We start from the raw sequence: 19,640 nt of genomic DNA on the forward strand, positions 1-19,640 counted from the left end.
AGCCTAGGGTTGGGGAGGGCCCCGGGACTGGGTGGTGCTCTGTGGGCCAAGAGGGCGGGGCGGGGCCCGAGGTCCCCAGGACCGAACCGGAGATACCGTTTCGGGATCCCTACCCGGCCAGTGCGGAAAGCACCTGCAGCTCACGTGCCCTCACCCAACCGGAGAGGGGACTTCCTCCGCCTCTCCTGCCGGCCTTTCAAGGGAAGTGAAAGTGAAAGGGAGAAGTGGAGGCTTCGGGGCTGAGCAGATCGCGGCGCCATGAAGCCCCTGTCTCTGCCCCTCACCGTGGCTTTGGGTGAGCGAACCCCGAGACTCTTTGCCCAAGAACAAGGGGGAGGCGGAGGGAGGTGAGCCCACGACGCGCCGGACGCTGGGGGGCGGGTCGCCCCCTCACTCGTGCCCCTCTCCCCCAGCCTTGGTGACCGCCGTCTCGGCGGGACCCGCGGTGATAGAGTGCTGGTTGGTGGAGGATGCGGGCGGGGGCCGCCTGACCAAGAAACCCGCTGCACTGCTGCTGCGCCAGGGCCCGGGGACCCCACCTCCCCGACCGGACCTCGAACCCGAGCTCTACCTCAAAGTGCATGGTGAGTCATCCCGGACTCGCCCTCAACTCTGTCACTTCCACCGAAACCCCCTCCTCTTTAGGTCGCGCTGTGACCTCGGGCCTCAGTTTCCCCCTGTAAGATGAGTCTGGATTACCTCTAAATCTCTCACTACTGGGTAGTTTGTGCATTCGGGATTCCCTGGACGCTGCCCTCCCCGTCACTTTCCTGGCGGCGACTGCAGCAGCAACTCCCTTCTGCCGGCTCACAGACCCCGCGGGAGCACTCCAGGCTGCCTTCAGGCGGTACCCCTCGGACGCCCCCGCGCCACACTGCGAGCTGAGCCGCTACGTCCCGCTCCCCGCTTCGGCGATTTGGGCCAGGGGCCTGACCCCCGAGCAGAGCTGCCCACGGTCCCTGGACGGGACTTGGCTCATGGTCAGCATGTCCAGCCCGATCTTCAGCCTCTCCAGCCTCCTGAGACCACAGTCCGAGCCTCAGCCCGAGCCTGCTCTCATCACCTTGGCAACAGGTAGCGGGGGGGGGGGGCGGTGGAGAGGAGTGGGTAGATTCTAAGGGTCTAGATCAGCCTGGGACTCGCGCTGTGAACTCGTTTGCCCAATCGGGGCTTAGTTGCCTTATATGTAAAGCGAGGCGGTTCGGCTAGGATTGTTTAATTGATCTAAACGGCTTCTTCTAGCTCCTGCCCAGTTTCAAACAAATAAAATAATCACAATCCTGGGTTTAGGGGCGGGGTTTCGTGGAGTTCCGGAGGGCTGAGCTTTGGAGAAAGTCTGACTTTCCTGACACCGGACCTTGAGAAAATTGTAAGGGGCTGGGGCTGGGAGGGGCTCAGAAGCAAGAACTTTTTTTCTCCTCTCCTCCCAGATCTGTGTCTTGCTAGATAGACACTGCCATCTTTAAGGTTTTCCCTGTTTCAGAAACCAGCGTCCAAGCCCCACCTGTGCCCACATCCGGAGCTGTGGCACTTAGCAAGGCAAAGGCTCTTGCACTCCAGCGCGTTGAACTTTCTTGCCAGCCCCTTCCCCATGGCTCATGAGGGAGGATGCGCTGATTCTGTGGTCACCAAATGGTGGGCTGGACTGGGCGGAAGAGACCGGGCAGGCGGCCTGACGGCTCCCACTGAGAGCATCACTTACTGCATGGTGCAACGCTGTTTGACGGGCAAGGATCTGGCACTTTGCTGAGCTGAGGCTTGAGGAGGGAGTGGGCGGATAAAGCAAGAATGGGGTACCTAGGGGCTCACCATTCTTGCAGCAGAGGGTGGGTAGGATACCAGTAGAGTCTTTGGCTTCCCTCAGCCTTGTGAATTTTAAGTTTATTTAAAGTTTATGTATGTATATATGTATGTAAGTATCTCTTACAATACCCAGTATTGGGCTCAAACTCAAGACCCTGAGATCAAGAGCCACAATGCTCTTCCAACTGAGCCAGCCAGGTGCCTCTTGTGCGATTTTTTGTTAAAAAAACTGGCAGGCCAACCACTCCCTTCTCCCTTCCCTAGGACCACTTTCCAGCCACCCCCCTCCCTGAGAGTGAATCACCCACAGGACCAGGGAAAGGGACTCAGCACCCACCCATCACCTCTGCCTATGCTGCCATTCTAAGTTCCCAGGCCCCATCCTAGGCACGGGTGGAGGCAAACTGCTCCTTGTGGGGCTAGTAGCTCTCTCCAGTGGGGAAGAGTATTTCCCAGGGCTGCTGGCTCCACCGAGATGGGGGGTAAGAAGATGCTTTTCTCTCTGAGTCAGTTTTTCCAACTATAAATGTGGATGCTATTTCCCGTCTGCCTTTCCGTTGTTGTGACTCTCAGGGGAGGCACTTTGTTAATTTATTCACTGGTTCAATATTTATTAACACCAAGGAGAAATTAGGGCCCAGTTGGTTCTCAGTCCAGGCTGCAAATAAGAGTCCTCTTGGAAGTTTCTAAAATATACTGAATTGTCCCACTCCAGGCGAATTAAATCAGAATCTCTGAGGTGGCCCTGGGCACTTTTAAGGGTCAAGAAGGTGATCAGATGTAGATTCTGCTCTCAAGGTTTTTGGCAGATTTGTCATGGTTAATTGTGAAATAGAGCAGAAGACAATTTGGGCCATGAGAGAAGTGTAGGTAGGAGCCATGGAGGGCCCAGGTGGGAAGATTTTTTGCTTCTCATAGACCCCTGGGGGTAAAAACTAGTTATTGTGCTCAGTCTTTCTTTTCAAGCATTTCTGCTTGATTGGGGATTGAAGAAAATGAAAGTTGTTGTTTTAACGTAAGATTTAAAATGAATCCTTTAGGGGTACAGATCATTGGTAAGTTTACTAATATACATTTATACAGTATTTCTTAGCAAATACTTTAAAGTGTTGACACTTTAAAGTTGACACTGTCCTAACATACTTCGTGTGTATGGTTTTTTAATTCTCATCGTTCTTTTAATACATTGTTATGGAAAATTTCAAAGACACATAAAAGTAGAGAGAATGGTCGAATGAACCCCATAGACCCATCCCCCACTTGTGTAGTTAGTAGGTTTTACCACATTGTTTTGCCGACTCTCCTCCCATCTATTTCCTTTTTTTGAAGTGTTTTAAAGTATATACCAGGCATCATATGATTTTACTCATAAGTACTTCAGTAAGCATCTCTATCAAATAAGGACTTAAAAGAAACCATTGTCATAACAAACAATAATTCTTTAATATCACTTAATTCCTAGCCCATATTAAAAATTTCCCAATTTCTCAGTGATGTTATTTTACAGTAGATTTGCTTGAATCAGGATCGAAAACAGGCCTCTCTATATATTACATTTGGTTCTTGCATCTGCTTGGGTTACCATAGCAAAATATCATAGACTGGGTGTCTTAAATTTATTTTCTCACAGCTCTGGAGGCTAGAAGTCCCAGGTCAAGTCTAAGATCAAGATGCTAGCAGGGTTGGTGTCTGATAAGAGAGCTCCACCCTTGTGGTTGCACATGGCCACTTCTGGCTGTGTTCTCACATGGAGGAGAGAGAGGGAACTCTGGTGTTTCTTCCTCTTCTTGAAAGGACTCCAGCATATCAGGTAGAGACCTGTGTTAATTATCTCATTTGACCATGATCACCTCTTCACAGCCCCTATCTCCAAATACAGTTGACCTTTGAAAAACTGTGTGTGTGGGGGGGGCAGGGAGGCGGTTTTATAGGCGCTGACCCCACCCCCAGCAGTCGAAAATCTGCATACACTTGACTCCCCCAAAACTTAACCACTCAGAGCCTACTGTTGACAAGAAACCTTACCGATAACATAAAGTTGATTAACATATTTTATATGTTGTATGTATTATATACTGTATTTTTATAATAAAGTAAGCTAGAGAAAAGAAAGTGTTATTAAGAAAATTAATCATAGAGGCACCTGGGTGGCTCAGATGGTTGGGCGTCTGCCTTTGGCTCAGGTCATGATCCCAGGGGATCGAGTCTCGCATCGGGCTCCCTGCTCCGCGGGAAGCCTGCTTCTCCCTCTGCCTCTCTCTCTCTCTCTCTGACTCTCATGAATAAATAAATAAAAAACATTTAAAAAAAGAAAATTAATCATAGGAGAAGAAAATATATTTGTAGGACTGTACTGTAAAAAACCCCTGCATATAAGTGGACCCTCGCAGTTCAAACCTGTGCTGTTCAAGGGTCAAAAGTATAGTCACGTTGCAGGTTAAGGCTTTAACAAACGAACTTGGGGGGGGGTACCACAGACATTGAGTCCATAACAGTTTTCTCTCTTAAGTCTCCATTATTTTATAATTGCCTCGCACCGCCCCCCCCCCCCCCCCCCCCGCATGCTAGTGGTTTGTCACTTGTCCTGTATAACTTTCCACATTCTGTATTTGGCCAAGTATTTCTTCATTGTGTCATTTTCCTCCTTGTTCCTTTTTCTTCCATACTTCCTATGAATTTGATAGATCTAGAAACTTGATTAGATTTGGGTTTAAATTTTTTCAGTAATGCTTTATAATAGTTGTTACCATTCAGTTTATTTTTTTTAAGATTTTATTTATTTGAGAGAAAGAGAGTGTGTGCACACAAGCAGGGGGAGTGGGAGAGGGTGAAACCGGCTTCCTGCTGAGCAGGGAGCCCGATGTGGGGCTTGATCCCAGGACCCTGGGATCATGACCTGAGCTGAAGGCAGACGCTTAATGACTGAGCCACCCAGGCGCCCCTACCATTCACTTTATTAACAGAAAAGCAAAAACCTATGTAATGCAAGCTGTAAAAACAGGTACAAATTTCCTTCGTGTTCTGGCCCTGTTGTATTTACATTGGTATTTCTCAGAGTCCAGTTTGTGGGATGCAGGTCTAAAATTGCTCCATCAACCGATATTAAAGAGCACTGTTAGGTTAAGGGTTAAACTGTAAAACTTTCAGATTTTGTTTATTAATCCTGTGGATTGTTTTTAACAATTCAAAAGTATGTTTCTGGATTTTGATAAATGAAGTGAATTGCCTACCTTTTTACTTTATTGAACAAAAACTGTCCCATGTGGTTGAGAGAAGTTTTTTTTTTTTTTTAAAGATTTTATTTATTTATTTGACAGAGAGAGAGAGAGAGAACACAAGCAGGGGCAGCGGGAGAGGGAGAAGCAGGCTTCCCGCGGAGCAGGGAGCCCGATGCGGGGCTCGATCCCAGGACCCCGGGATCATGGCCCGAGCCGAAGGCAGACGCTCAACGACTGAGCCACCCAGGCGCCCCGAGAGAAGTTTAACTTTGTGGGGCTCAGAAACTAGGATTAAAAATTACAAAATCACAAGAGAAGATTACTTTTATGTGAAGGACCGACATTTCTGGGAAGAAGGAGCAGTAGAACTGACCTTGAGGGACATGGAGTATTTAGATATTTGGGAGATAATGGGGAGGGCCCTGAAGGAAACTCATGACCATAGCAAAGAAAGGCCCAATGATTAGAGTTTCTACTAGCCACGAGAGAGGGATTCTTTGGAGCCAGTTCTTAGGGTGCATGAGAAGTCTGGAAGGGTGGGTTGGGGGCTGGATTGTCAAGTACCCTGAGATCTGGGCTTTATAGGTAACAGTGAATCATCAGAAGTTTTGTGTGTGTGTGTGTGTACACACACACGCATGCCATTATTCCAAAAGCCTGCTATTTTACTTGATTCTTACAAAGTTAGGCAAGGATCAGATCACTGGACTAATGAGAAAAATATAGATGAACGATTTTCCTGAGATGCCAAGCAAGTCCATGAGGATGATGATGGCAGTAATGGAAATAGCAACACCTAACATTTATTGAGCATTTTCTATAGCCAGGTACTGGCATTTTATTGGCATAATCTCATTTATTCCTCTTATAGCCAGGTCCTAGCATTTTATTGGCATAACCTCATTTATTCCTCTCAACAACCATCGAAACAAGGTACTGATATCATCTCCATGTCACAGATGAAGAAATCTGAGACAGAGCACTTGGGGAACTTGTCTGAGAACCGCCAGCTTGTAAGAAGCTGGGCTGGGACTTGAGCCGGGCTCATTTATCTCCAGCCTGTGCCTTTAGTGGCTGGCTCCGCAGGTAGCTGGGTTTTTTAAACAGGTACGTGACCTGATCAGACTTGTAGCCACACCTTGTGGCTCCAGGGTGGCGGATGAATTGAAGAACAGGGAGATTGAGGATAGGAAGACCTGAGAGGAGGTTGTAATTGTCCTAATGTATGGTGGTGAGAACTTGAGCTGGAGACAGAGTGGGATCTCTTTGGAAGACTGGTGGGGACAGCACATGGTACGTTATATTTGCCAATTTGCTCATCTGTCTCCCTTACTAGACTGTAAGAAACTTGAGGGAAGTTTCTTGAGACTTTCTGTCTCATTCACTGCTCTGTCCTCTACCTTGAACATTGTAGGTGCTCAGTAAATATTAGTTGAGTGAGAGAATTTGTGACTCCTGAGTGTTTGCCTTTAGTGTCTGGGGGGCTGCTGGTGATCATTCATCAAGGCAGGGGGAATGGGCATTGGAGCTGGGCAAGGGAAGGCTGCAGAGATGCTGTTGAGTTGGGGCATGTTAAGTTGGTCTGGCAGACGGTTAGATGTAATCACCGCAAACACTTTGGTGGACTTACTGTATTCTGGGCACTGTTCGAAGCACCTTTCAGATACAGGTGTCCTTGTTTTTTTTTTTTTTTTTTTTTTTTAAGATTTTATTTATTTGACAGAGAAGTACACAGCCAGAGAGGGAACACAAGCAGGGGGAGTGGGAGAGGGATAAGCAGGCTTCCCGCTGAGCAGGGAGCCCGATGTGGGGCTTGATCCCAGGACGCTGGGATCATGACCTGAGCCGAAGGCAGACGCTTAACCCTCTGAGCCACCCAGGTGACCCCACAGGTGTCCTTGTTATTCAGAATCCGGAACTGAATAAATCTGGGTGGCAAGAGGCATTAAATGATTTAACCCTCATTACAACCCCATGAGACAGGTACTATTATCATCATTATTATCTCATTATTTAGGAGATTAAGCTGAGCCACGGCAACGTGAAACAACCATCCACCGGGCCATATAGAGGCAGAGTGGGGATTAACCAGGGTGGCCAGGTTCCAGGCACTTAACTAGCGTACCCTTCCTCAGTAGAGCACAGAGGTCTGTGTTCAGGTCTAGGCTAGAGCCAGAACCTTCCAGAGTCAGTAAGCGCTCTGTACAGCACCAGAGGACTGACAGCCCTGAGTCATCACAGTCTTCTCGAGTGAACCAAGAAAGGCCTGGCTCTTTAAGGGCGGTGCATGGAGACTGGACTGGTTCAGGCTGTGTCAGAAGTGCACTCAGAGCCCACTGTCCCCAGAACTCGAGTGGGCTATGTGCTCAGCCCAGCCTTCAACGGCTGTGCCCACTCACTGACCCTATTTTAGACCTGTCTGCTCACTCTGGGTCCACGCAGGCCCAGAACAAAGGGGATGTGCAGGGAGGACTAGAAGATGGTGAGTATCAGAAAAGGAGGTGTCCTCTGAGGGGTGGGTGAATTCGAGTTGGGTCCTCCCTATAACTCTATTTCTCTGTGTTTTTCCTTTCTTTCTGCCCTTCATGTGCCCCTTCCACTTCCTCCTCTTCTCATCTTCCCCAGCTGTGCTGACTGTCCTCACCCACACCCCCACCCCTCGGATCCAACTGGGACAAGATGCTCTGCTGGACTTGAACTTTGCCTACATGCCCCCCAGCTCTGAGGCCGCTACATCTCTGGCCCCTGGCCCCCCTCCCTTTGGGCTGGAGTGGCGACGCCAGCACCTGGGAAAGGGGCACCTACTCCTGGCTGCAACTCCAGGGCTGGGTGAGCAGATGCCAGCTGCCCAAGAGGGGGCAGTGGCGTTTGCCGCTTGGGATGATGATGAGCCATGGGGTCCATGGACTGGCAATGGGACCCTCCAGCTGCCTGCAGTACAGCCCTTCCAGGAGGGCGCCTATCAGGCCACTGTACACCTGCCATACCTGCAAGGGCAGGTCACCCTGGAGCTTGCTGTACAGAGTGAGTTGTGGTACAGGGGTCCCCACGGGCAAACGGTGGGCACTGGGATTATGGCGACACCATGATGGCAGAGGGATAGGGGAGAAGACAGTGCTGGGTGAGTGGTGGGAAAGACTGGGGTCCCTGGGAGTCAGAGGGGCAATGGGTGGAGGTCCCTGGGAATCTGAGTGACTGGGATGAAGGTTCCCGAATCTGAGGAATAGGGGATCCCTGAGAATAAGGGTTTTAGCATGGGGTTTCCTGTGAAGCACCAGGGGGGAGATAGCAGGTTCCCCATCCTGGAAGAAAAAACCCAAACCCACCTCAGTTTGGGGGAAGCCATAGGGCAAACTGACGGTCTCTGAGGGAGGACAGATGTGGACTGATTCCCCCCCTATGCTCCTTTCCTATTTTCTCCCCAGAGCGCCCCAAAGTATCCCTGACGCCGGCACCTCTTGTATGGGCTGCCCCCGGGGAGGCACCCCCCGAATTGCTCTGCCACGTGTCCCACTTCTATCCCTCCGAGGGCCTGGAGGTGAAGTGGGAGCTCCGGGGCGGCCCAGAGGGCAGCTTTCAGAAGGCTGAGGGACAGAGGTGGCTCTCTGCCCTGCGCCACCACTCGGATGGCTCTGTCAGCCTCTCTGCGCACCTGCAGCCCAACCCAGTCACGGCCAAACACCATGGGGCACGCTATGCCTGTCGCATCCACCACCCCACCCTGCCTGCCTTGGGGCGCAGCGCCGAGGTCACCCTGGAGGTGGCAGGTAGGAGTCAGAAGGATGGAGCAGCCAGGGGTGGGCACCTGGGAGGATACTACTGAGTTCACTCTCTGCCCCCCTTCCACCTGCCAGGTCTCTCTGGGCCCTCCCTAGAGGACGGCGTGGGCCTCTTCCTGTCTGCCTTTCTCCTCCTCGGGCTCATCAAAGCGCTGGGCTGGGCAGGTGAGTGTGACCCTCCCTGCCACAGTGACTGTCCCTGCCTACTCCCAGAAACCTGACACCTGTCCCTCTTCTGCCCTACCACTCCCTCATACCATCCCTTCTCAATCTCTCTCCGCAGCTGCCTACAAGTCCACTTTGAAGGATTCAAAGGAGAAGGTAACAGCTCTCCTTCTTTTCTTTCCATTCTCATTTGAGCCCCTCCCTGTAACTCCTTACCCAAGGACTCCTCATCCCAAAGTCTACCCTGGATTTGGAATTCACACAGACCTGGGTTAACTCCTGCCACCTTGAATATTCTACTTAACACCTCGGTTTCCTTCCTTGAGTGTAAGGATGAAAATAAGTGTCTGCCAGGCAGAAAACTGACAGAAACCGTTAGCCCCGTTCCTCTGCCACCCTCTGTGCCCACGAGGGTTCATTTATCTCTGGACTGATCATGAGCATTTCACCTGGCTTTCTGAAACCTGGAATTCCTCACCTCCTTTTTATTTCTCTTCCAGAAAGCACAGTGAGGGCACTCATCACCATCCTGGGGAAGCCACCATCATCTCTGGCCTGAGCTACTGCAGTAGCGTCCCCAAATAGTACACCATCATCTGCTCATGCTCCCTCCAGTCTCTCTCCACAGAGCAGCTGGAATGCTTTGCCAAAGGACACAAACCTATCGCATTTCCTTTCTTAGAGCTCTAAGGCAGTGGGTCTCAAAATTTTTAAATCTCGGGACCGCTTAAAAATTGTCAAGAACTCTAAAGAGCTTTTGGTTATGTGGGTGATAAACCATAGATATTTATGCTACTGGAACTTACTAAGTTATGCTACTTACTTAGTAAGTTCTAGTAGCATAAATTGCTTAGTAAGCAAGCCCGCGTTCCATGAGCTGGGAGGACAATGATGTCAATAGCTTCTGGAAAGCTCCAGTGTACATTTTTTTTTTTTTTGAGAGAGAGTGAAAAAGGCAAATAACATCTTAGTGTTGTTATGAATGGCCTTAACTTCGCACACCCACCGAAATAGTCTCCAGGACCTCTGGGACAAGGGCCACACTTGGAGAACCAGTGCTCTAGAAGCCAAATCCATTTCTTGTCCTGGCCTAGGCATCTGCCGCGCTAGAGCCACTGCTTGCCTCTTCAACCCCACCTGGTGCCCTCCGGCCCTTCCCTCAGTGTTCGCCACACCGATGGCTATTTCTTTTTTTCCAATGGCTCCCACCTTCCCCGGTCTGTTCCCTTTGTCTGGGCCACCCTCGCCCTTCTTAGGCTCCACACCAGGTCAGCCTCCTTACTCCCTCAGACCGCCGCGTGTCCCTCTTGTGCGGTTCACCACAGTTGTATTTGAGTGACTGTGCGAGCCGTTGTTAGATGCCTGTCTCCCCTCCCGGGCTGTCGGCTCCTCAAAGGCAAGAACGTGCCTATCTGTCCACTGCTGTGTCCCCGCTCGGGCACAGGGCCGGGCGCCCACTGGAGGGCGCTCAGCACAAGAAATCAGTCCTTTTTTTTTGTCCTAAGTACTCAAAGGCAAGTGTTCGACCAAAGAACTACTGGACGAAGGAAGCGGCAGCTGGCCTGGGGACCTCCGAGGGGGAGGACCGTCGGCTAGACCGACGCGGGAAGCGGATCTAATCGTGTGGGAATAAAGTTGTGTTCCAGTGCTCCCCACAGCGTGTCTCATTCTCCCCACACGGGTCCCCTTTGCAAGCAAGCACAGACTCTTATAGCCACTTCTGGTCCCTTACCCCCGACCTCTCAAACGCTTTGGCAACACCCAACCCTCCGGAAAAGCCGGGGTCGAGCGCCACTAACGGCGGGCAGGATGCCCTCTAGCAGCGGGCTTTCGTGGGGGCGGGGGGCGGCTGTGAGCAGAAGGGAGCGTACGTACCAGCGCCGGACGCCGGAAACCCGGGAGGGCCGAATCTAGAACCGGAAGTGGCGGCTTCCTGCTCCGCCCCCTTACGAGAGGGCCGGAACCCTGCGCTCCTCGGAAAACGCGGAGTGGATTCCGGTCCGCTACACGCGTGGGTGTGGGTGGGGAGGGTAACCCCGCGGGGTGGAGTAACCGATCCCACTCGGCCTAAAGCGCTTCCCACGCGAGTTTTAGCCTCAGTGTTGTGGGGTGGAGGGGAATGTCAAATTCGGCTCCTGTCCTCCCCCGGGAGCTGGAGACTGGAATCTTTATTCCAATCAGTGCGGGGCTACGTGGGCTCCAGGATCCCCGCGTAGGGGGCACCGAGGACAGCGGAGCTGGGGACCCTGGCTGCTGGGTCTCGGCCGCTGGGCGTCCAGCGCTCTTCTCGTCCGCGGCCCTGGCTCCTGTCCTCACTTCCTTCCCTTTTTGGCTCCTGCTGTCTGAGCGGGCGGACGTGGGGGGGAACGGAAAGGGCGGGAGGGCCCGGGAGCCTGGAGGGGGGGGTAACCGGGGGGTGCGGAAAAGCCGAGGAGGGGACTCGGTCCAGGGACTCGGTTGGGGACCGGAGACCGACAGGAACAGCGTCCCGGGACCCGCGCTGCTCCCACCATTCCCGAGCAGGTCAGAGCCAGAGCACCCTGTGACCCTGCCCGTTCCGGTACTCGTGACCCCCATCCCCAAAATGCACCAGGGACCCCCATATTCCACTCTTGTGTTGCCCCCCCCAGGACTCCCATACGGTCACTTAGGCACCCACTCGCGTCCCTCCCCTCCCCGATGCCCCCGCGCCCGCCTGACTCTCCACCTGCCCCCCCCCCCGTTTCTCCCCAGGCGCCCCCATGGCCCGACCCCGCTGATTCCTTCACTCGGCCATGCTCCCGCGGCCCCTGCGGCTGCTTTGGGACACGAGTCCCCCCGGGGGAGTCGTGCTGAGCAGCTTCCGGAGCCGAGACCCCGAAGAGGGTGGGGGCCCAGGTGGCCAGGGCGTGGGCGGGGGGCAGGAGGAAGAGGAGGAGGAGGAAGAAGACGAGGTGAGACTCGAGTGGTGGGAAGTCGGGGAGGTATACATTTCGGAGACTCTCCACCTTTCTCTCGTGTCTCTGTGTCCCTTCATCTATTCCTCCCAGCCTCAGTTATTTCCGCGCCTCTTGCTGGGTGGTTTGCCTGTCTCCCCGCTGCGGGGAGTCCCGGAGTTTCTGTGGTTCCCCGTGGCAGTGTGACTCAGGACCTGCCCGCAGGAACCTTTCCAGTTCCTGCCAGAGCGGCTGGCTCTGTTCTACGAGTCTCTGGCTCTCCCTGCTTCGGCCAGATTGTGCCTGCCTCTCTGGGCATCCTGTCTTGGTCCCTGTCGCCCTCCTTGTTTTTGTTTGGCGGGGAGGGGTTTGTTTCCACAGTAACCGGCTCCTCTGACTCTGGGATTGGGGAGGGAACCCTTCGATTTCGTGACCCCTCCCCCTCTCCCGCTGGGCAACGAGTGGAGGCGGGAAGCCCAGGTTCTTGGACTTCGGAGGGATCCCAGGCCGAGTGGGGGGGAGGTCACCTGCTTTCCTCCGGGACTAGTGATGGTGGCCAGAAGCAGGATTTGGGGCCTCAGGAGGGGCCAGAAATTGGATTCGGGGCCCCGAGGCCCTGGACTCCTGGGTCCAGAGACTGGGTGAGGGCAGGGTGACTGGCAGGGCTGGTTTTTCGGGATCGGTTGGGGGAGGGGCTGGGGCCACGTGACTCTCCGAGTCGGCTGGCGGGGGGGGGCCCCCCCATCATCCCAACTTCCCCTTCTCCTTCCTGTACTGGGATTGGAGCCGCCACCTTGAGGGGGGTCTCCCAGCATTGGGGGACCAGGGAAAGGGGGCTAAGGGGAAGGACTAATTCTTGGGGCTTGGTCAGTTCCTGCCGGGGAGGGCGGAGCTTGCGACTGTGCCTGTGACTGGGGTTCCAGCTTCTCAAGGTCTCTGCCTCTGGCTTTCTGCCTCTCTCGCTTCCCCCCTCCTATCCTTTGCACCTTACTTCTCTGCTGTGTTGGGGTTCAGCTCTGGGGGGAAAGGGCTACAGCGGTCTCCAGGCCCAGGGTTCCTGCGTTCCACCCACCCCCCTACTGCCACCCCCTCGACTTCACCGGGCCCTGAGGCGGCTTGGGGGGGGCTGTCTGGGCCCCAGTGGGGGAGACCTGGGGTCATCAGCCCCCCCCACCCCTCGCACTCGCTGGTACTGTCCCCTGCCACCACAGGTGAGGGGTACAGAGGGAGGAGTAGGGCCTGGGGGTGAGGGCTGGGAGCAGTGGGGGGTGGTGTGGGACTGACCTCCCCTTCCTTGCTCCGCCAGGCCCCTGTGTCTGTCTGGGATGAGGAGGAGGATGGTGCCACCTTTACTGTCACAAGCCGCCAGTATCGGCCTCCTGATCCCTTGGTGAGATCCTAACTTTGGCTTCTCATCTCTGACCCATCACCTCCCAGTGCCTCTTCATCTGGCCAACTTTTTGGCCAGAGTGCTAAGTCAGAGGTCTGGAGACCTGAAATCTGCTGTGTGACTTAGGTCAAGTCTTTGGCCCTCTCTGAATCTTAATATAACAAGCCTGGACCATCTCCTAGGTCTGGGATTTTCCCCAGAGACCTAGGGGCTGAGTTGAAAAAAGGGTCAGTGACTTTCCTTCTGTCTCCCCCAGGCCCCCACACCTCCCCCACGTTCCTCCAGAAGGCTCCGAGCTGGCACTCTGGAGGCCCTGGTCAGACACCTGCTGGATGCCCGGACATCAGGGGCTGACGTGACCTTCACATCAGCTTTCCTGGCCACCCACCGGGCCTTCACCTCCACGCCTGCCCTGCTAGGGCTTGTGGCTGACAGGTCAGGGTCATAAGGGACCAAGGGTTATGGAGGTGTCTGGACTTTTCTTAGAGCCAAAAAAATCTCACCAAAATAGAGCCACTGGGGGTTTGGAAAAAAAAAAATGGGCAGATAGAATCTCTTCTCCTTCCCAGGCTAGAAGCCCTTGAATCTCATCCTACTGATGAACTAGAGAGGACAACAGGGTGAGTGACCCCTGGCTGTTAATCTCACAGTTCTCTCTGGCTGAGCTGCAGCTTGATATCTGACCCTTGGCTGATTCCCCTTTTCCCAGGGTAGCCATCTCTGTACTGTCAACCTGGCTGGCCTCTCACCCTGAGGATTTTGGCTCTGAGGTCAAGGGTCAGCTTGACCGGCTTGAGAGCTTCTTGCTTCGGACCGGGTATGCAGCAGGGGAGGGTGTTGGGGGGGGCAGCGCTGACCTCATCCGCAACCTCCGGTCCCAGGTGGACCCCCAGGCCCCCGACCTTCCTAAGCCCCTGGCCCTCCCCGGCGATCCCCCTGCTGACCCCACGGATGTCCTGGTGTTCCTCGCTGACCACTTGGCTGAACAGCTGACCCTGCTAGATGCGGTGAGACCCTGACCTCTGACCCCATGCCCCCTACCCCCTTACTAACCTCTCCCTGACTCCAGGTCCTTTCCTTGCTTCCAACCTTTCCTGATCCAGCTCCCAGCATCCTCTGTCCACTCAGTTTTGACCTTTCCCCTATTCCCCTTGATTGTTACCCTTCAAACGTGATTGTTACCCGTGCCCCTTTGGTTCCTTGGCCACCTGAGATCCTCACACCCCTGACATTGGTAGGCTGACGTCACTTGACTATGAACCTTAACCTCTGCCCTCTGCCCTGCAGGAGCTGTTTCTCAGTCTGGTCCCCTCTCAGTGCCTGGGGAGCCTGTGGGGTCACAGAGACCGGCCAGGACATTCCCACCTCTGCCCATCTGTCCGAGCTACTGTCACACAGTTCAACAAGGTGGCAGGGGCAGTGGTCAGCTCTGTCCTTGGGGCTACCTCAACTGGAGAGGGGCCCGGGGAGGTGACCATTCGGCCACTCCGTCCTCCCCAGAGGGCCCGGCTCCTGGAGAAGTGGATCCGTGTGGCAGAGGTAAGAGAGAGGCTTGGCCCTGTTGGGGACCCTGGCGTGGAGAGAGGTCCCAAAGCTCAGGCCTACCTCTGTGACCCCCGCAGGAGTGTCGTCTGCTCCGAAACTTCTCTTCAGTTTATGCTGTTGTGTCGGCTCTGCAGTCCAGCCCCATCCACAGGCTTCGAGCAGCCTGGGGGGAAGCAGCCAGGTGGGGAGGTTGGGGCACTGAGGCTGGGAGCTGAGGGCTGGGAAGAGGCGTGGGGGCGAGCCTGGCCCGTCCTCAAGGCTGCTGCCCTCCACCCCTCAGGGACAGCCTCAGAGTCTTCTCCAGCCTCTGCCACATTTTTTCTGAGGAGGATAATTATTCCCATAGCCGGGAGCTCCTCTTACAGGTGAGACCCTGTTCGCTGGCGTTCCCAGCCATCCCTGCTTCCCGCCCCACACCCATACCTCCTTGTTCTGTCACCACCAGGAGGTGAAGCTGCAGCCCTCTCTGGAGCCAAACTCCAAGAAGGCCCCGAGGTCTGGCTCCCGGGGTGGGGTGAGTGACTAGCTGGGGGGTGGTTGTGAAGGAGTAAGGAGTGTGTGGGAGGAAGTGGTCTGAGGGATGGGAAGAGGGGGCATGGGGGGGTGTCCGAGGCAATGGGATAGGAAAGTGCAGAGGGATGGAGAGCCCTCAGATCAGGGGCGGGCGTCTGATCCTGACCTCTGACCTCAGGGTGTGGTCCCATACCTTGGCACCTTCTTGAAGGACCTCGTGATGCTGGATGCAGCCTCCAAGGATGAACTGCAGGTCAGTGGTGTGTGTGTGTGTGTGTGTGTGTTCATGTGCGCACTGTGATGAGGGAACGAGTGGGCCTGAGGGTCAGACAGACCTTCCCGAAAGGTGCTACAGGGCGTCAGCACTGAATTCCAAGGCTCGAGCCAGATTGCCAGCATTCTGGTTTTGTTACTTCGGCAAGTTGCTTAACTTCTCTGTGCCTCAGTAACCTGTAAATGGGAAAGGAGCGACCATGTCTATGCCAGTCTGTTATTATAAGAGTTAAATGCATTACTGTTCAGCAGGTGCTTAGAGCATGCCTGAAACTTAAGCCTACGTAGCATTCATTACAGAAACAGATACTGGGATCTTGGGCAAATTCCTCATTCTCTCTGAGCCCTAATTTTCCCAGCTGTGAAATGGACACCACTTGTACCTGTGATACTCCATTTCAAGGGTGAGGTAGAGTGGTTAGGGCAGGACAAGGGTGAGGGGGAGCCAGGGGAGGGACAGAGAACTCAGAGGCCTAGTGGGTGAAGTGTGTGTGAGTTGGATGTGGATGGGTGTGTGCTCTCTGTGGCAGGGTTGGGCTTCACCCCATCCCCCTTATTCTTGCAGAATGGATACATCAATTTTGACAAGCGGAGGAAGGTGAGGGTAGTGCCTGGGCCGGATGCCAGGCATCCCTAGCCATGTCCCAGGATGGGGAGACAGAGGTGAAAGTCGGGGGTCCCTGAGTTTTGGCTCCTGCAGTCTGTGGGCTCCTTCCTAGGAGTTTGCTGTCCTTTCTGAGCTGCGGCGGCTCCAGAACAAATGTCGTGGCTATGACCTCCGACCTGATCCCGATATCCAGCGGTGGCTACAGGGGCTCCGGCCACTGACAGAGGCCCAGAGGTGACTGGCTGGGTGAGGTTGGGACTCCAGGGCTGGGGCTGAGTGTGGGGATCGGTGTGTCACGTCCTGATCTCTGCCCACTGCCCCTCTTCACAGCCATCGAGTGTCCTGTGAGGTGGAGCCACCTGGTACCAGTGACCCTCCTGCCCCGCGGGTGCTTCGGCCAACACTGGTCATCTCGCAGTGGACAGAGTGAGGGAGTCAGCGGTTGGGGGGTAGTGTTTTGGGGAAGCTACTTGGGAGACGAGCCCTTCTTCCTCTGACCCTCCTAATCTCTTGCCCCTCCAGGGTTCTGGGCTCTGTTGGGGGACCCACCCCCCTGGTCTCCTGGGACCGGCCCAGTGTGGGGGGAGATGAGGTACCTGGAACCCCTGCCCCTCTGCTGACCCGGCTGGCCCAGGTGAGCTCTGTTCCTGACCTCTGACCTCAGCACTGACCCGGCCTTTGTGAACGTTTCTGCCTTGACCTCTCTGCCTTCATGCCCGTCCCCCATGTTGTTTGTCCCTAGCACATGAAGTGGCCGTCTGTCTCATCTCTGGACTCTGCCTTGGAAAGCACTCCATCCCTGCACAGTCCATCTGACCCCAGCCACCTCTCTCCCCCAGCCTCCTCTCCTAGGCCTTCTCGAGGTCACCGCCGCTCCGCCTCCTGTGGCTCCCCACTCAGTGGGGGTGCTGAGGGGGCCTCCAAGGGGACTGGATACGGGGGTGGGGGGTCTGGGCCAGGGGCCTCTGATTGCCGAATCATCCGAGTCCAGATGGAGCTGGGGGAAGATGGCAGTGTCTACAAGAGCATCTTGGTGAGCAAGCTGTGGGCTGTGTGGTGGGGGTGGGGGATGACGCCGTGTGGGATTACAGATGTTGTCTTCGGTTTGAACAGTCACCTGGGAGGGTGATTATGGTTTTAATTCTGATCTTTGGTTATGGCCGCTATTTTATTTAAAAGATTTTTTTATTTCAATTTTTATAGAGAAAGTACGTGTGTGCGCATGCTTGCGAGCAGGGGTGGGAAGGGGCCGAGGGAGAAAAATTTTTTTTTTTAAGATTTTTTATTTATTTGAGAGAGAGAGACACAGCAAGAGAGGGAACACAAGCAGGGGGAGTGGGAGAGGGGTAAGCAGGCTTCCCGCCGAGCAGGGAGCTCAATGCGGGGCTCGATCCCAGGATCCCAGGACCCTGGGATCATGACCTGAGCTGAAGGCAGACGCTTAACGACTGAGCCACCCAGTCACCCCAGGAGGGAGAGAATCTTAAGCAGGCTCCACACCCAGCACCACAGAGCCCTATGGGCTCGATCTCATGACCGAGATCATGACCTGAGCTGAAACCAAGAGTTGGATGCTCAACCGAGCCACCCAGATGCCCCTCAGCTGTTTTATTATAAAGGCTACTTGGCATTAGCTGCTGCACCTTGAATTTTGATGGCCATATTAGATTGTCAGAACCCACAGCAGTTTCTTCGTAGGGAAGCAGCCCTATTTCACTGGACATCGTGGAGTCCAGGGAGCCACCATATAGGGTTTCCCTGTTCATTCTGAAGTGTTTGACACAGTAACCGTGTTTGGTTGGGATCAGTGGTTAGAGCTGAAAGGATGGAAAGCAGAGGTGATGGCCAATTTGTTGCTCTTTCGGTCTCCTGTCCTACCAGGTGACAAGCCAGGACAAGGCTCCAAGTGTCATCGGTCGTGTCCTTAAGAAAAACAATCGTGATTCTGCGGTGGCTTCGGAGTATGAGCTCGTGCAGCTGCTCCCAGGGGAGCGAGGTCAGAGGCCATGAGGGAAGGCAGACTCGAGAGGAGAGTGCTGCCCACCCGTGGGAACGCTTCCATGTCCGGGTGGTTGTGGGGGGAATGGCCATGTCTGTTCCTGACACTCCCTCTCTGAACATACAGAGCTGACCATCCCACCCTCGGCCAATGTCTTCTATGCTATGGATGGAGCTTCACACGATTTCCTCCTACGGCAGCGGCGAAGGCCCTCTGCTGCCACACTGGGTCTCACCAGCAGCCCTTCTGCCTCAGGAACTCCCCCAAGTGAGGGAGGAGGGGGTTCCTTTCCCAGGATCAAGGCCACAGGGAGGAAGATTGCCCGGGCACTGTTCTGAGGAGGAAGCCCTTCCAGCTCAACAGGACTCCTGGTGGCCATACCAGATGTGGGTAGCCATCCTGAATGGTGGAGGTCATGTTGCACTGGCCAAACACCCTGGGGCAGTGAAGTGCCACTGGTTTACCAGACAGCTGAGATCCAGCCTTGTGGGAACTAGTAATATTGGTAACCAAGTTGGATACCTGTGTATAGCTCCCTACTTTCCGTGAATGCAGCACACAGCTGGTGCTACAAAAAGGAATCAGTTTCTGATTCCTGGCCACATCCTAGCATGCCAAGGGCCAAGGAAAGGCCTACAAGGAGGGGGAGAGGAAAAGCCTAGAGGCTCTGAGCCCTGGGGAGAGGGGATGGCAAGAAATCGGTTCAAGTAGGGGTTCCTGTCACTGTGACAACACTAAGATAATAAACCAAAACACTACCTAAATTTTACTCCCCTGTTCTGTCCTTGCAGTGCGTATGGTCTAGCTGCTGGGAGTGGGGGTAGGGAGATGGCTGAAGGTAGACGTCAAGGAACAAGAAGGGGCCCAGTGTTTTCTATCCCTGTTGCTGAAAGCGAGGTGTTAGTGAAGTTTCCTCACAATAGTGTATTCCTCCCCAGTAACCTCTCCACCCGGGGGTCCCTTTATTCGCTAAGGTTTCCTCCTCAGTTGTCACAGACCCACATCAAGTACTAGTCACCTAATTAAAGTGATCAGTCTGAAGAACAACCCCTGGTTGGAAATTTGTAAGAAACAATTTTAGGACAAAGAAATGGAAGACAAACTTTGTGGATAATGTGTAAACTTGGAAGACTTACAACATCACAAAGCATTCCATGGTTGGGATTTTAAATCTGTCTAAACTACATTCAAACAAATTCTAGAAAGAGACCGACTTAAGAGAGATGCCAGGACTTTTTGGAAGATGACAAGAAATCATAGCAAAGAGGGTCACCACATTTCATCTTGGGGTCTCAGTTTAGATTACTCTGAGTTCTGCAATTAAACCGGCCTTCCCAACAATTGTGTTGTAAATGCTCTTCTCATGTTTCCTGAAAGGGTGTGCCAACCAAGATAAGGAAGAATTAAGGGTTGCATATACAGGCAAGAAGTAG

The 19,640-nt window shown here is 54.0% G+C and overlaps 2 protein-coding genes across 2 annotated transcripts; both read left to right on the forward strand.

Annotated features, from left to right (window-relative positions):
• Window positions 1-104: 104 nt before the first annotated feature.
• LOC113927262 (TAP binding protein) lies at window positions 105-10,618 on the forward strand. The gene is made up of 8 exons (XM_027602986.2): window positions 105-295; window positions 414-584; window positions 814-1,074; window positions 7,647-8,045; window positions 8,447-8,788; window positions 8,876-8,965; window positions 9,084-9,121; window positions 9,466-10,618. Exons 1-8 carry the CDS (start codon window positions 259-261, stop codon window positions 9,475-9,477), a joined length of 1,350 nt encoding a protein of 449 aa, XP_027458787.1. The 5' UTR covers window positions 105-258; the 3' UTR covers window positions 9,478-10,618.
• A 296-nt stretch (window positions 10,619-10,914) lies between these two features.
• On the forward strand, window positions 10,915-18,971 carry RGL2 (ral guanine nucleotide dissociation stimulator like 2). Its single transcript, XM_027602982.2, has 18 exons — window positions 10,915-11,488; window positions 11,699-11,898; window positions 13,187-13,270; window positions 13,527-13,705; window positions 13,840-13,890; window positions 13,980-14,277; window positions 14,558-14,809; window positions 14,893-14,996; window positions 15,096-15,180; window positions 15,261-15,329; window positions 15,507-15,581; window positions 16,167-16,199; window positions 16,321-16,442; window positions 16,539-16,634; window positions 16,731-16,842; window positions 16,951-17,241; window positions 18,090-18,204; window positions 18,334-18,971. The coding sequence occupies exons 2-18, from the start codon at window positions 11,740-11,742 to the stop codon at window positions 18,543-18,545; spliced, it is 2,337 nt and encodes a 778-aa protein (XP_027458783.2). The 5' UTR covers window positions 10,915-11,488; window positions 11,699-11,739; the 3' UTR covers window positions 18,546-18,971.
• Window positions 18,972-19,640: the final 669 nt, after the last annotated feature.

This window comes from Zalophus californianus, chromosome 7 (assembly GCF_009762305.2).
Source record: "Zalophus californianus isolate mZalCal1 chromosome 7, mZalCal1.pri.v2, whole genome shotgun sequence".
Lineage (NCBI taxonomy): Eukaryota > Metazoa > Chordata > Mammalia > Carnivora > Otariidae > Zalophus > Zalophus californianus.